Below are 16780 nucleotides of genomic sequence, written 5' to 3' on the forward strand. Positions count from 1 at the left end.
TCAGTTGTAACTGCCTGTGCAGCACAGCTATTTTTTATTTTTCAGTATAACCCAAGACAGAACTTGACTCACTGATAAATACTAGGATTGAAAACTGATGCATATTTTTAGTGTCAGTTCTACAAATTTTTACAGATGCCGAGTTCTTTAAATCAAGACACAGTAAAAATTTTATTTTCCATAAATACAGACATATATGTACAGCTTTAAATTAACATGCTAAAAATAGTCTAAATATATATTTTATATAAAACACACAATCAACAACTACATTTTGTTTTCTTGTTTTTTTAACAGTAGTTACTTTTTCATACAATAAACACAAAAGAATTTATTTATTTTTTTTACTCATTAGTCGTTGTAATAAAGCCTTTATAGAAAGAAACCAAGATTCTGCAAAGGTAAGATCTTAAAGTTACTGGGAAGTTTAACTCCGAATTTGGCAAAGCTTTTGGTTATGTTAATTTAAGCACTTCAATAAAATCTTTGAATCTGTTTATATTGGATAAGAGGCACAATTCCAAATGCCATTTAATAATTTATAAGCTTAAAACTGAACGCATGTTTAAGTGCTTTTCTTAACTAATACTAACAGTTTTACAGTAACTGAGCTGTCTTTTAAAATACAGGAAGAAGTTTGATAGTTATTTTACATTTGATCTCTCCAGCATATGCTAAAACTTTTCCTTCCTAGGGATGAATCCTGTAAAAAGGAAGTATACACCTACTACATCATGTTGACTTTTGACAGAGAAAATGTAAACCAAATAAGTAAAACTGACAGAGTAATTTTTTTTGAAAGTCTGAGTTACAAATCCTCAAGTCATGCAAAATCATTGATCCCTGAAAATATTTGGATTATAAAATGAAGACACATCATTCCTGTAGGACAAGTGTAATGATGAAGAGTGGATTTACAGTACACTACCTTTTGTAGTATTCCTTCCACTGCACTTAAAATGGCTTTTAAAATAATAATGAATATGATAATGATTATCAGCACACAACCATGAATATCAGCACTTAATGAAACTCGGACCTTTAATTCGAGGGCAACATTTTTCTAACTCTATTGCAATGTAGAACTTGAAAGATAAGCTATCCTTTGTGATACAGACTTACTGAGAGAGGAAGAGAAGAAGAAGAAAAGGAGGACTGACCAACTGCATTACTCTTTTTTCATTAGTTCCTTATTTCCTCTCCTGCTGTTCTCATTTTCCTGTGTTTCCTTTCCTGCTGAATTCATTTCTTCCATTTGCTTTCTTGCAGAGTTCACTTTTTCTAACAGCAGGAATATGTGTTCTGCAAACTCCCGGACAGCTCCACAGCCACCATTGCTTTTACAAATATAACCAGCAGCCTTCTGAGCAACTGTACAAGCATCGGCAGGCACACCACTCATGCCAGCTTTCTTCAGGCATTCCACATCAGACTCTTCATTTCCTATTGAGAAAGATGACAGATAAGGCAAAATACCAGAGAGGGGAAAAAATGAGCAAATTAAATATTTTTCTGTATACATATTTATCTATTTTTTTAATTTCTATTCTTGCCACAGTTTTCTTCTCAGCAGCTCAACAGCACTCTGCACATGTGAGTCAGTTCTTGGAAAATCTTAGTGATGCATGTAAATGCTGATCACGCTTCACTTAATCTTCAGGCAGAAGAACTGTACTTTTAAGAGCAGTAACATTATCTGAGCAACTGAGTAAGCATTTGCAGGACTATACACTTAAGCTGTCACTGAAATATAGTTTTGTACAGAATCATATGGCTTTCAGTTTTAACTCTGTTCATTTCTTGTTTCAGAATATAATCTATATGACACCCATCTGAAATGAATTAGAATCAGTTCAAAATTGTCACCTGTAACTGTATGCTTGTATATTATCAAAAGCTTTCCTAAATCTCATTATAAAAACACCTAAAACTTCTCTTACCAAACTAGACAGGTATTCATTAATGCCTTTAATATTTAGACTGTACCCTAACAAGCCTTAAAATACATACCTGCTTTTGGTGACTGTGTGCTGCGATTTGCTCGTCAATCCCATTAAGTTTAGTTTATTAACAAAGAGCAAAGTGTTTTGAATCTGTGCAGGTCTGTGAAGTTTGTATTTGTGTATACTATATGAAATTTTACTATCAAAATAAAGGAACTGACCTAAATAAGCGATTTCTTTCCAGTTCAAGCCCATGTCTTTTTGCCAGTCCTCCAGGACTTGTAATTTATTTGTTGCCTTAACTTCTGCTATACATCCCAACTGAATGGCTGACAATGTTTTTGAACAATCTCTTTCAGAGATGAATCGAACCTATTAAAATAAAGTCTAGTTAGAATAAATTCTACATACAAAGAAATAAGACATGGAAGCTGATTTTTAAAAAAAAATAGTAGAAGCTTTGCTCATAGAAGCTCTCTCAGATATCAGAAAAGCACTGAATAACTGGTTTCTTTTTCTTCCTAAGATGTACCTGCAAATGTCTACTTAGGGTATAGCTACCTTTGTCTCATCTACGCCTATCTCCATCTACAACAGAACTGAACTAAGGCTCTTTGAAGTCAGCCTAAATCTGTATTTAGTTCTAATGCCAAAAAAACAATTCTAGCTATATCAAAGGCAGCAGCACAGACAGAAAATAACCAGGAGGATAACTCTACATAAATGCAAGCAAAGATTCAGATCAGTAGAATTTAGTAGCAGTAATGATAATTAATCATAATGAAAGTAGCCATGTTATAATCTGTGTTGTTTCAGTTTTTGATTTACATTGAATTCTTACAACTTCAAAGCACATAAACACTAAAACAACTATATAGACAAAAGTGTTTGGGATTTGATTTCCCCTTTTTGCAACAATCACTGTGAATCTAGGATGAACCAACTAATTCGCCAGGGTACTTCTTCCTCTTCTATAGCCAAGAGGCAATGAAATATCCCTGCTTGCTAAAGCTGATTTCTAATTAATGAGCATCTAGACTACACAGAACAATATGAGCGAAACACCATAAAAACTTCTTCCCACATTTTTCCAGGACAAAAAGAAAAAGGTGCTATAGCTACTGTGAATGAGATTGAGAACTTTCACAAAATACTTTTATGTTCCTCTAAGGGATCCGAGAATAACATTTGTCCCAACTCTGAACCAATGTATTATGCTGCTTGATCACAAGTATTCTGAAGAAACGTCACCTTACATGCTCCAGGGTTTTAGAATCTTTCAATGTTCAGGTTACCTCAGACATAAAGCCTCATACTTCAGAACACCACTTACCTGGATTCCTCTTTTCTTTAACAGATTGATACCAACAATATCTCTATAATCGTAGGAGACCATTTCCTTCTGATCTTCTGTCACATAAATGCGACCATTTGTCAGGCAACCATCAACACTGCAAATGAATAGCTTCACCTCTTTTAATGGCTCTTTCCCGAAATATCCAAAGCTAGACAAAGAAGTTATCTTTTAGGATGGAAGTTTTTGCCCACTCCAAAACCAAATACTTGAAATACAACTGTGATTTTCAGACAGAAGAATCAGCTTTGAAATTCTCTTTTCTAATGTTTTTTCTCATCATCGTCACTCTCCAACTATATTCTCCCTCTTCAAAGAAAAAACAGAACGATTCAAAAGACAGCTCAGTTACATTGTCCATTTAAAAATCAGGATGAGATTTATTTCCTTAGCATAAGAGGTTATGTTCTGTAGCATTTATCTGGGGCAAAACCAAAATGGAGCAAAGGATGAAAAAGGCACAGAAAACATTCCATTCCCACCCATTATTTCCTTAGAGAGGTGCAGAGTAGCTGCAAAGAAAATGCAGCTGGCAAGAAGTAATCAGTTCTTGCCTTCTACATGAACAACCTCAGTCATGTGCATCAGTAAATGTGGTCCAGACCATGGAAGCCTAGGACAACTCAACTGGAAAAGCCAGAGATGATGCTAACACATTGCTACGGTATAGTGGACCTTACACTTTTCCCCAAGCTGAACTTAAAAAAAAAAAAAACCAAAAAAAACCAAAAAAAACCAAAACAAACAAAAAAAAAATCCCACAAAAACCCAACACCATATAGCAAAGATAATCCAGATGATTTCAACAGAGATACAAAAAAAAAAAAAAAATGATGGGCAGAAATCAAGTTGTTCAGTTATCTTTGATCTTGATTACTTCTATTACATACATTGTGAATTCACATGACCATACTTTGAAACAATGAGCAAGATCAAAGAAATAAAGGAATAAAAATTGCTTTTACCTCAATACTCTCTGCTCTGCAATGGGCCAATCAATGTCTATATCAATATCCACACTGTGCTCTGCACGCATTTCATAGTAGGCCATTTTACCACCCTAAATAAAAAAGAACCCATTAAAATTTTCTGCTTGGGTTAATACAAATGCAAAACTGTACAATTTAGTACCATGTAATCTGGTTACACAATGGTCACAATAGCTTATATATAAGTTGTTACGGTTTAACTCCAGTTGGTAACTAAGTACGACACAGCCGCTTGCTCACCTCTCTGGTGGGATGTGGGGGGGGGGGCGAGAATCAGAAGGGTAAAAGTAAGAAAACTCATGGTTGAGATAAGAACAGTTTAATGACTGAAGAAAAATAAAATACAGCAATAATAAATTGTAATGAAAGGAAAACTACGGAAAAAAAAAAAAAGAGAGAAAAAAAACCCCAAAAAACAAGTGGTGCAACTGCTCACCACCTGCTGACCAATGCTCAGCCAGATCCTGAGCAGCGTTTGCTGCCCGCTGGCCAACTCCCCCCAGTTTATATGCTGAGCATGATGCTATACGGTATCGAACATCCTTTTGGCCAGTTTAGGTCAGCTGTCCTGGCTGTGCCCCCCTCCCAGCTTCTAGACTACACGCTACTTCCAGACTATTACTACCTCCAGCCTTTTCACTGGCAGGGCATGAGATGGTGAAAAGTCCTTGACTTAGTGTAGGCACTGCTTAGCAACAACTAAAACATCAGTGTGTTATCAACACTATTCTCCTACTAAATCCAAAACACAGCACTATAACAGCTACTAGGAAGAAAATTAACTCTATCCCAGCTGAAACCAGAACATAAATGAACCATCAATACCAATGTTTTTGCCAGCGACACAGAACTAAGCATTTGAAACAACATTCTATAGGCAACAGTTAATAAGTACTTTCATTTTACAACTAAAGAAAGTGTGCAAGGAAGATGATATGTATTGAAGTCATTACATCACACTGATTTCACTAGGTCATTTAATACAGTAAAATAGTAATACCTTCAGTATTTACTTAGCAAGAGTATGCTTATTTTTTGCTTGCTATCTATACAAAGACTTAATTCAAATTAGAAAAATATCCACCACGCCCCAATGTAATTAAAAAAAAAAAAAAAAAAAGCCCTGATCCTCAGAGTCTTATGGCCCAACCTTCAAAAAATGTAGAATTCAACAGAATTGTACTATCCAGATCAATGCTTGCAAGTCCACACAGCACTAGCTGGCACTGCATGGGCCCATGCAAACTATAGAGACCTAAAGCTAGTATCTCTGCATTAGTGAAGTATCTGGAAAAGAGAGAAATAAGAATCTGGTATTCTTGACATACCTAGTAAGGTATTCCCGCTAGAAATATGGAAATATCTACACTGGGATTTTTTTTCAGTTCTGCTGACAAATGCTGGAAATGATCTGTAAGATGGAGAACTTCTCTTGCACAAGAAAACTAAGACACTAAACTTGTAGACAAACAAAGCAAAAGCTGAAGTTAAAACATTTGTTCTGTGTTACTACACTAGGACATAAACATCAGGAAAGGGAAAAAGACTGTTTAAGTTACAGTACAAAATTGGCATAAGACTAAACAAGCCAAGAATAGAAGTTCATAGATTATAGGAGAAGCCTATGACACTGTGTGAAGGTCACTTTCACACCCTTAGTAACACCAAAATTAATTGTAAGATATGCACTTGCATTCTGGCAAACTGATGTGAAACTCAATATTGTATTGTTTTAGGTTTATAGCTATATATGGCTCCATATTATTTGTATAAATTTGTTTGCTCTGGAGGATGCTGTTACTAGAAGTACCCCAGCTACAGCTAGCCCTGTGAAGTTACAAATAATAACCAAACTGTCCTGAGCTTAAAGTGCCTTTATGTCTTAGTGACTGCATCAGAAATAGAAATACATTGCTGAATTCAGAACCTTCTATAACAAGACTAAAAGATGTATTATTCTGAAGAGCATGAAAAACAGAAGCACTAACCTGCAAATAGCCTTTCTCAATCAAATGTCTCCTGGCAAAATAAAATGAGCCATTTTCATACAGCTCCCCAGGCCAATCTTGCCTCCGGTACCGTTTTGCTGGATTCAGGTTCTGGGGCTCTGTCATTTTGTTTTCTGTTAATAGAGAAAAAACAAAAACAAAAACAAAAAAAACAACAAAATAAGTGTTCCAGAATCTCTGTTAAGAGTCACTAACTTTCTTTAAATAGCTTTCTGTTGAAAAATTAAGGACGTAATTCAGTTACCAACAAACTGGAGGACTGCCCTGCATTTCTAGCAGAGGAAAGAGAAATTTTTTATTCCAAGTTAAAAAAAAACAAGAAAACCTGACAGGTCATCAGCTCCAAAACTGATTACTAAAGGGAGCAGAGGGGCCATTCTTCTAGACTTTCCTTGTCAATGTGAAAAAATAATATACTCTTTCCGTACTCTATCTCCTTGTACCCGACAGAAAGGTGTTTAACTCACAGTGAGGGTAAACACAAAAAAAACCATTCAGCTACCTATGCCTAAAACAAAGACGCCCTGAAGGAACTCCAAGAACTGGGAGGACCAACATGAAATCTGGGGAAAAAAGTGCCTGTGAAAACATCTTGGCACTTCCTCAAAATACTTCCTATTTAAGGATACACATTATGTTAACTTTTCATAAGTGGTTTAATCAGTGTCCACAAATAAACAAAGTTGTGTCTTTCAAACAAACATGATCCCATAAAGATCCCACATTGTTATCAATGTCACTAGCGCAAGCAGCAGAAACTGAACCAGGGACCGGAGACTTCTGTCCTTAAGCCATCCAAGCTCACATGCACAAAGCAGCAAAAATTTACCAGGTGTCATGATCTAGTAACCATAAAAGAGTTAGAGGGTGTTCTCAAACACCCAAAACATCCTGAGGCTTTAGTATATATACAGATCTTCTATTTCATAAATACACTAGAGCTTTGTGTCCAGTTAGACACACCTTTCTTTTTCAGGGTGCATCAATATTAAACCTTAATGCAGAAGGAACAACAGAAATACACAGGAAAAGATGTAAAATTATTTTAACATAATCAGTACTTTAAATTCATCTGGAAAAAAAAAATTAAAAGTGGACAATACTAAACTGTGTAATGCTCCTGTGAATCACTGTCACCTGAAACACCACGTTCCTGAAAGGCCATTTGTGTTTACCCTTAAGCTGCTAGTGTTTGCACAATGTGTTCCTTGTTCACCTCACACATACTCCTTGCAACTGAATGATTCTTTATCTCTCACCATATCAAAAGACTTTAGATGTCATTTTATACTAAAGAATTATTTGCTCCTCTAGGTAGGCCTTGAGGCTTTTTTATTTTATTTATAGAGACTAGGTGGCACACAATCACTTCAGAAAGCCACATGGTACATCCAAATGAGATGCAGTCTTTCATGCTTTTCCAGCATCTCAAGATGTGAAGCGGATTTTCACTTGGTTGCCTAAAGTGCAATCCACAGAATCCTAAACTGCCATCCATCATTTTGATCCTCCTCTTACACTTTATGAACAAGCTGTGTCACGTTATTTCTCCTCTTAGGAAGAACAATGAGAATGTTCAAGTTATCTGTTTATTCTAAACTAAGGCCTAACTTTTATTCCAACTTGTCTCTAGTACCAAACTTCATTTATTCTGCACGCTCTTTTACAGCATTATGCTTTGTAAACTGATTTTAAAAAATTTCATCTGAAGCAATGTGTATCTCAACAGAATAACTGTAATGTCTGAGTAACACATTCAATTTTAAAAAATAACAATAACCATGTGATAGTATCTGAACTAACCACTTTTAGAGAATGAAGCTTTAGTTACAGAAACAAAAACAAGGCAGATAATGCAGGGAATAGTTCTTTGTACAAGGACAAAAGGTACTTCTATAGCTACAACAAAGGTACAATTTTTATCTGTAAATAAAGAGTTCAGTCTTTAATCATGTTGACAACTGCAGCTTAAAGGCTTTTTTTTTTTTCTTCTGTGAAAAACAGTCATATTCTTATGTATGAGCTAATTAACATGAGTTCAGTCCTCATGACTCAAAGGCGGTTTGCAATTTGACATAAGTCAGCAGCCAGATTAGCAGGCTGAAACAAACTCTAAGTCTCCAGGCTAAGAGGTTGCCATCCCATCTTCACTAAGACTTTATCTCACATTATTTGTCATTTTTTAGCTACTGCATAGTAAGAACAAACATTTTCCTAGTTAATATAGGACCTCAGTGTCATGTCTACATACATGTCAATACCTGCTAAACAGAAGTTAACACATAAAGTTTTTGGGAGCTATATTTTGAGCCTAGACAAGTTAATAAGACTTTAATTTTCAATGCCTTATCACTTCTAGAAAACAATTACAGAAAGGCTGAGCAATGACCAGTAATATCAAAACAGCACTACATAAAAGGAATGTCTAAGCCATCTCACATCTCTCTGAGAATTCAGGCCCTGTCTCCAATATCACTTCCTAATGTAAATACCATAGGTATGAAAATAAACCATTTGAAGAAAAAAAAAAAAAGGTATAACTGTAAACAGAAACAGCTAGGTATTACCTCCTTTTTTTACCTCGCTCCATCTAAATTGATGCCGTCTCACAACAGAGAAGACAGAATCAAACCCCTCCTTCTGGATCAGGTCTGCCACTTTTATAAGATCACTGGGATGTAAACAGGGAGATGTTGCTTGAATATTTCCTACAATATCAACCTCTAAAGAAAAACAAAGACATTTATGAAACAATTAATATTTTTAATACACACAACCGCAAAGTGTGGTATGAGTGGATGCCACAAAAAAAAAAAAAAAAAAGAAGAATCTTTCTAGCTTTCATTTTCAAAAGGTTTTACTTATTTTTATAAATAATAAGTGTCTTTACTTATTTTTCTAAATAATAAGTGCATCATTTCTCTGGGGCTACAACATAAAAGCTCAGCATATTTCATTATTGATTTACCATGATGATGATTAAGAAACTCTCTGATAGCTTCCAGAGAAGTTGAGGAGTCTTGAGAAACTTTGGGGCTTCTGCGATGAACTTGAGCACCAAACTGCTTTGCAACCTTCTCAATTTCATCATGGTCTGTAGAAACCCATATACTGTTGGCAGACAGTGACAGAAATCAATATAAAAAATAAATCCCAGCATTGTTGACTTGCTTGCCACGATCTAACCTGAACAACAAACATCCTGGTTTACGTATGTATTACACCTTGCAATGAAAGGAAGTAGTTCTTATATTTACATTAGTAAAACCGTCCCTGTCAGTCCAACAAGCAGCTTTTAATAATAGGGATAAAACACACACATTCACTAGATTGTAGAATCTCAAGCTTGAGTTGCATTTCAGTTTAATACTGTAGGGTGCTTGATCTACCTTCCATGTAGGAAGCTACGCAACATAAAATTCAGATGCCTTACCCAAAAAATCCAGCGTTAGCATGTCATAATTTCTTAGGCATGCTAACAGGTCAATGAATTGTGAATAGGTCGAGTGAGGCATTCAAAACAGTTTAAGAGTTCAGAAACAAGGCTGACAAGTAAAACTGCCACATAGTTCGAAGATTATTCTGCAAGTGTCTTAAAATGTGTTAATTAGGCTCCATACAATTACAGAGAAAAAGCTGTTTGAGCTACAATCATGTATGTTTTGGCACAGAAAATCTTCAATACTGGTAAAGCAAGATTGTTATTGTTCAGCAATAACAAACATTTACAAAAGGAAGGGCTAGGTCTGAATATTATGTGATGACAAACACTGGTTGAGCACTGTGAGGACACTGCTGCCATCATTATGACAAAAAAAAAAAAAAGCACGGGAGAAATAAAAACTATGAAAACCAACCCTTCTTCTCTCAGCAACACTGGCACTCTCAGTGCACTGTACATAGCAAACAGTGCTTTAGTTAAGTTTTTCCGTCCAAAGACATCACGAGATCATCAGAATAAAAATATGTATGACAGCAACGTCAAGTCACACCCATGCTAACAAATTTTCTGTAAACTGCTTCAGGGCGTTTAGGTTAAATATACACTCCCCACTCAAGTAACAAGAGTTTTGCTGTGTAACATGCACTCTGTCAGCACAACTGTATAAAAGGTGACTGGAAAACCTAGCGCACTTCCATCTAATGCACCTGTTATGCCTCCAAGTTAGGCTCCATAACCTGAACCGGCTTCCTGTTGGGCAACTTCATATGCCAAACAGAAAATGAGGAGGTAGCTCAAACCACCACATCCACCACAGGTCATTAAGCAATATGGATTCACATGCATTAAGTAATTATCAGTAATCTAGGTCAGAAATTGTTTTGACTGCTTCTTCATTAAAAATAAAACCAAGTAAGCGATGCTTCCTCTACTTTTCAGACACAGTAAAAAAGTTTTTCCTGAATAGCGAATGGTACAGCAGCCACGAGATACAGTGGGCTCACGCTTACTTCCAGCTCTGAATCTGTCTGGGCTACATTTCTACTTGACTACATCAAGCCTCTGCTCTGAACATAATGCAGTAGGTTTACATTGGGAACCCGCACCTAGCTCTGCTACATACCAAGTGCATCCTAACCATGCATTGGTTTTAATTAAGTTTACCAGTACGAGTGTAGGAAATACTAAGCTTTGTTCCAGCAGCAAAAATAGATTTGTAATGCCTATATTCTTAACACTAACAACATACTTGTTTCTGTCTAGCTCTAATTACTGCTAGCAAAGTTTCATGCACTTTGCCACAAACTGAGCTTTTGTTCTGTGTCTCATGGGCACACATGATTATTTTCTTCCACTTGACATTTATGAGACTGCCTGTGATGTGCTGTGTCCAGATGTGGGCTCCCTGATACAAGAAAGAAAAACTACAGCAAGCCCAGCAGAGAGCAAGCATGATGACAGAGGCCTGGGAGCACACGAGCACCAGGAGAGGCTGAAAGGCTGGGATCAATTCAGTCTTATGACGAGAAGGTAAGGGGGTGACTTTATCGCCATTTTCAAATACCTGTTGGGCAGGTAGAGAGAAAACAGAGAAGCTTTTCCCAGATGAGTGCAGAAAGAGGACACAGACATGCACCGCAAGAACAGAAGCGCCAGTTAGACAAATCTAATGAGAGTTGGGACTGTTCAGCCTGGAGAAGAGGAGGCTTTGGGGACACCTTAGAGTGGCCTTCCAATACCTAAAGGGAGTCTATAGGAAAGACAGGGAGAAACTCATCAGCAGGGTCTGTTGTGACAGGATGAGGGGTAATGGTTTTAAAACAGAGGGAGGTAGATTCAGATTAGACATTAGGAAAAAATTGTTTACACTGAGGGTGGTGGAACACTGGAACAGGTTGCCCAGAGGGGTGGTTGATGCCCCACCCCTGGAAACATTCAAGGCCAGGTTGGACGGGGCTCTGAGCAACCTGATCCAGTTGGAGATGTTCCTGCTCCTTGCAGGGGGGTTGGACCTTTAAAGGTCCCTTCCAACCCAAACTGTTCTGTGATTCTAAATCGCAAAACATTTTCTCAACCATGAGGGCTACCAGTCACTGGAACCAGTGCCCAGAAAGGCCGTGGGGTCCCCACCCTTGGCAATACCCAAGCTCAGTAGCAGGCAGTCCGCAGCAACCCTAACCAGCCCAGCTTTGCGCAGCAGGTGGGCCCAGATGACTACCAACCAAAGTCATCCTGCGGTGCAGTGATTGACGGCAGATTACCTACAGCCTGGCAGGTGCATTTAACGCAGCCATCTCAACAAAGCAAAAATGTCAACGCTCATACTGGCAAACATCGCCACCCACTGGCTCTCAACCACGAACCAGGACAACTTTAATTTCAAACTACTGCGCGTAGGGCTTTGATTCCTTCATTGCTTCGCAGCTCCCCCTCACCAGGAGGGGACGGGGGGTGATCCACGGCAGAGTGCAGCCTGCCTGCCCTGCCCGATTCGAAACCTGCTGCCACCTCAACTGCACTCCCTCGCCTGCAGCGAGTCTCTCCCACTGCACCCCCGCCCTCCCTCACCAACCCGAAGGCGCAGTTCCAGCCAGGCTGCAGACGCCCCGGGGGAGGCCAGCCGCCCCGCTACGACAGCCTGCCGCTAACAGCTCAGCCGGGACTCCGGCGCCAAACCTTGGAGCCTGACACGGAGGAGTTAACGGGGAAGGGACGCCTGCCCCGCTTGGACCCCCACCCGCCAAAGCTCCGCGGGGAGGGGGGGGGGGCCGCAAGGGCGCATGCGCACCTGTGGAAGACGCCGGCGTCGCTGGCGGCGCGCAGCACCCAGCCGATGAGCGGCACGCCCGCCAGCAGCTTGATGTTCTTCAGCGGGATCCCCTTGCTGCCGCCGCGCGCCAGCACCAGTGCGGCCAGGTGGGGGCCCGAACAGCCCGCACCCGAGCCCTCCATGCCGCACTCCTCTCCTAACCCGCCCCCCTCTTCCTCCTCTTCTTCCTCCTCCTCCTCCTCCGCCCGCCGGCCGCGCCCCGCCACGCGGCCGTCTCCGCGCCGAACGTGCATGCTGGGAAGTGTAGTCCTCCTCCCTCCGCGGGTGGGGCGGGGAAGGCGAGCGGGGGGGGGGAGGTGGCACCGGCCCTGCCGCGCCTGCGTACAGGACGGGGGCGGGGCGCGCGGGGAGGGGGGCCGTTGAGGGAGCACGTTGAGGGGGGAGGGTAGAGGAGGTGGTTTGGGAGTGGGGTATAGCGAGTGGGCCCAAGGGTTTTGGGGAGGGGGAGCGGGAGTGAGACGGCCATCCTCTTGCCTGTGAAGAGGGGGCGCGGTACCCCTTTTCGGCGCGGGCTGTCCCGCAAAGCCCCGTCCTGGGCGAGGGGGAGGCGCCCAGCGTCTCCTCAGGTAACGCTTCCGAGGGGGGACGGCGGGTCCCGAGCGCCCTGCGGGACGGACGTGGCTGGGTGTCTCTGTTTAATACTTTATGCACTTTAAAAAAACCGGTTTTTTCCGTCATCCTGAGACTCGAGGGGTTTGTCCTGCGTCATGGCCTCCCCGCGTGAGGCAGGGTGCCGGCAGAGGGCAGAGTGGTCACGCAGAACGTGGGAAGGGAAACCCACCGCCCCCTCCCTAATCCGCATTGCTGTCTCCCACCTCCTGAAAAGTCTATTAAAGCGTGAAAGACGGACTTACCCGTAGAAAGCGGCTGGATAAAATTAATTAATGCACTACCAGTACGAGGTTGCGCAGGAATTTGGTTTTTAGTGTAGTTTGGAAAATGGAAGGTAGGAGGCCGTTGAACAGCACCATACAGTCAATTCTGGAGTCTCGGGGTCTCTGTCCAGAATGGGAACATGTTGCATGGAGTTCACTGAAGTTGTCCTCAGGTTTCTTAAGATGTGCTGAGGAGCAGAAGGACCTCATCTACCACTGCCAAAGGAAACGCTCCAAGTTATATTCATCTGTAGGCAGGCATTTAAGAAGAGTAATCATTGAGGGGAGGGAGGGTGTTTTTTTTCTTTTTGATGGGAACATCTGTTCAAAAAAACCCAGCAGAGATAGACAGCTTGCTCTTCTACTGTGCAGATCAAGGCAGCACCTTTCAGGCTTCTGTTTTTTAGATGAGACTGAAACTAGTAGCTGTAAGCTGCTAAGTACTGTGTTTCCTGCAGGCCACTTTCCACACACCTAATTTTGAATTTTTTTTTTTACTCTACAGTTTCAAGCCTTTGTCACATCTTAGATCCTACCTGTTTAGCCCTATACTTCTGTCAGAGGTTGCTGTGCCCACACCAGACCAAGTTCAACAGAACATGTACCTGAACATGGGTACCGAAGCTGTTACGTAGGCAGATACTTCTAACTTCTGTGTTTGTATCTGGCTGTATCTGCCCAAATGCAGTATCTTCCATTTATTCCTACAGCAACCAGATCTGTCCCTACCTTAAAATATTTTCATGTAGACTACATTCCTCTAGTTTATTTACATGAAAACTATGTGAGACCTTGTCGAGAGTTTTACTAAGCTTAAGATATACAGTATCTCCTCCATGTTCCTCTGACCATGGGCCTGGTTTTGTAGACTGAGGTTATGCTGATTTGACTTGTTCTAGCAAGTTACTATTGACTGCTATTGCTTTGATTTCTTTTATGTGCTTGCCAAAACTCGTTGATTATTTATTCCAGCTTTTTTTTTTTCCCCAGATCAAGTGTTTGGCTACTGGTTCAAATGCATCTGTACCAAAAATTTGGTTCAGATCAAGAGTCCGTTTTTGAACTGAGTCGCAAAGCATGTAAACTGTTACTGTGTCACACTACTTGCTAAAGAAGACATAGTGGATAGTTCCCAGGCTCTTCTTTTCCCCCAATTTTTAACACATTTTATGCTTTCTGGTCTTGATAACTCTACCTGGTTCTGAGATTTCATCTGCCAGCTGCTTCAGTATCCAAGGATGCAACTCAGCTCTGAGCTAGTTTGAGTACCTATTACTCACCTAAATACATTCTGACTTGTTTCTTCCGTATTTGTACTGACGTTTTACTCCCGAAGGGACTGTGTGGGTAACAGCACTCAGTGAGATAAGAACATTTACTGTTCTAATAATAGAGCAGTGGAGAACAAAACAAAGAATATAGTCCTTTCCGCTTCTGTGGAACATGTACCCTGTTTTATGTAATCATGAAGTGGCCTGCAGGCACAGGTTTCCCAGCGTGGAGGAAAGGGTTTCAGCTCTCATCACCAGTAGCTAGTGCAGCACACATTCTCACATCACATAAAGTGGTCAAGGTCTTGTGACTGTACAGCCTCCCTGCCCTTAGTCCTGTCGTGGCTGACTGTCCCTGAACAATTAGAGACAAACTCGCTCATTTCAAGGAAATCCTGGTATTTTAGTGAAATTAGTGGAAATAAATGTATTTTAAAAACATGTCCCATGCCATATGATTCCTTTGGGAATAATAAAATCTGTGAATTTCCCATCTGGCCACCATTCAGTTGCTATAAAGTATCACGTCGTCGTTTCGCACAAGAAAGAAGTCCCTTTGTTCAAGTCTGTGCGTGAGAACAAATGAACAAGACTGGAGGCATTCAGTAGGTCTCTGCTGAGGTGTCACTGTGATCACCGTTCGGAGGTTATAATGTACTAACAGGGAGCACATTGTGGAACTTAGGCTGTTCATTAGGGAAATGTTTTGTTACGCAGCGTGTAGCTGTTATGGCTGAACAAGAAGCCTCACTAGTAATGATGGCTGGGGTCTACTTTCAAACTAACACCCCCTGAATTGCCATTCATGAGATCTGCTCTGCCCTTTCTGACGTTCAGACTGGTCGCAACACTCTTCAGGCTTTAAGACAGGAAAAATATCTTAAAGCGATTCGCTGAAGCTTTGTGAGTAGAGCTTTGTGGTGTGTTGGTCAAAGCCAAATGACTTAAAAAAACCAATGGTAAAGCTGCTGTTGACCTAACTGGGGCCAGGATTTAATTTTGTATGCGTGGATCTAATCTGGTTTATGTTAGTAGGGCTCCGTAAGTAATGGTGCAGGTGGGTCCACTTGCAGGGTCCTCTCTTTTTCTAGGACATGCCTAACTTAATGTATACTACAGAAACAGGAGAGATTCAATGGAAGTGTGTAGTGGCAACCTCAGGGATATGCTACATCTGGGTAAACTGGGAGTTACTCTTTCTAGGCCACTGTGCAGCAACAGGAAAGTTCAGAGATCTGGATCTCCTTTCCTGGCCCTGAACTGTGGATCACTCCAGTGAAATCTGTAGAGCTATGCTGGAGTCAAAGCAGTGTAAAGGAAATAAGGAATGGCCTTAGGAAAGTCTAGCAAATTAGCCATTCCTGTTACTGGATGCTTCATGCAAGTCTTGGGCTAATGTTGCCTGTCCATACATGAGAGTCAGGTGAACAGAGGTTAACATATGTTTATTAAAAAGGCCAGGAAAGTGTTCAAGGGTCTGAGATTTCTTAAAAGCAGACAGGAAGGAATGTGATTACTTACAGCTAACACTTGACTTGGTGTATTATCTGGACTTTCTGCAGAAATGAAATAGAGCAAACTACTGTGCTGCAGCGTACTGAAATGCACTGTGTTTAGTTCAATGCCTGCTGGATGGATTGTGTTCCCTTTGGCAATCTCATATACACAGGAGACATCAGAGAGAACTGAAATGTGTATATTTAAGAGTAATTTCAAACTGCTGAAGTGAAGTCTTTATTATTTTTACAAAGACTATTACATTATTTGACAAATGGTGTTGACATTACCTGTCTGGCTATAAAATAAGTATTAATTCTTGTAATAACAATACTGATTTATATTTAATTTTTACCATAAAAGAATCCAAACAACTTTGTAATTCAAGTCAATGTTGCAGACGTTTACACTTATGCATCATTTTTGATACCGTGACTTACATTCATTCTACCTAAATCCAGGCACCTAAATGAGGCAATAAGCTGGAAACCTGGACACCTCAGGTTCTTTGTATAGCCAAAGTATATGGTTCAAAGATCCTTTAGAAGGTACCTTTAGAGAACAGTTGAA

General features: G+C 40.4%; 1 protein-coding gene across 1 annotated transcript; it reads right to left on the bottom strand.

The window, feature by feature from the left end:
- Positions 1 to 12689, bottom strand: CMAS (cytidine monophosphate N-acetylneuraminic acid synthetase). Its single transcript, XM_086756764.1, has 8 exons — positions 12526 to 12689; positions 9264 to 9406; positions 8863 to 9018; positions 6275 to 6408; positions 4263 to 4357; positions 3277 to 3448; positions 2165 to 2315; positions 1 to 1443 (listed from the first exon to the last, which is right to left on the bottom strand). Exons 1-8 carry the CDS (start codon positions 12687 to 12689, stop codon positions 1169 to 1171), a joined length of 1290 nt encoding a protein of 429 aa, XP_086612890.1. The 3' UTR covers positions 1 to 1168.
- Positions 12690 to 16780: the final 4091 nt, after the last annotated feature.

This window comes from Chlamydotis macqueenii, chromosome 1, assembly GCF_036417535.1.
Source record: "Chlamydotis macqueenii isolate bChlMac1 chromosome 1, bChlMac1.mat, whole genome shotgun sequence".
In the NCBI taxonomy this organism is placed as follows: Eukaryota; Metazoa; Chordata; class Aves; order Otidiformes; family Otididae; genus Chlamydotis; species Chlamydotis macqueenii.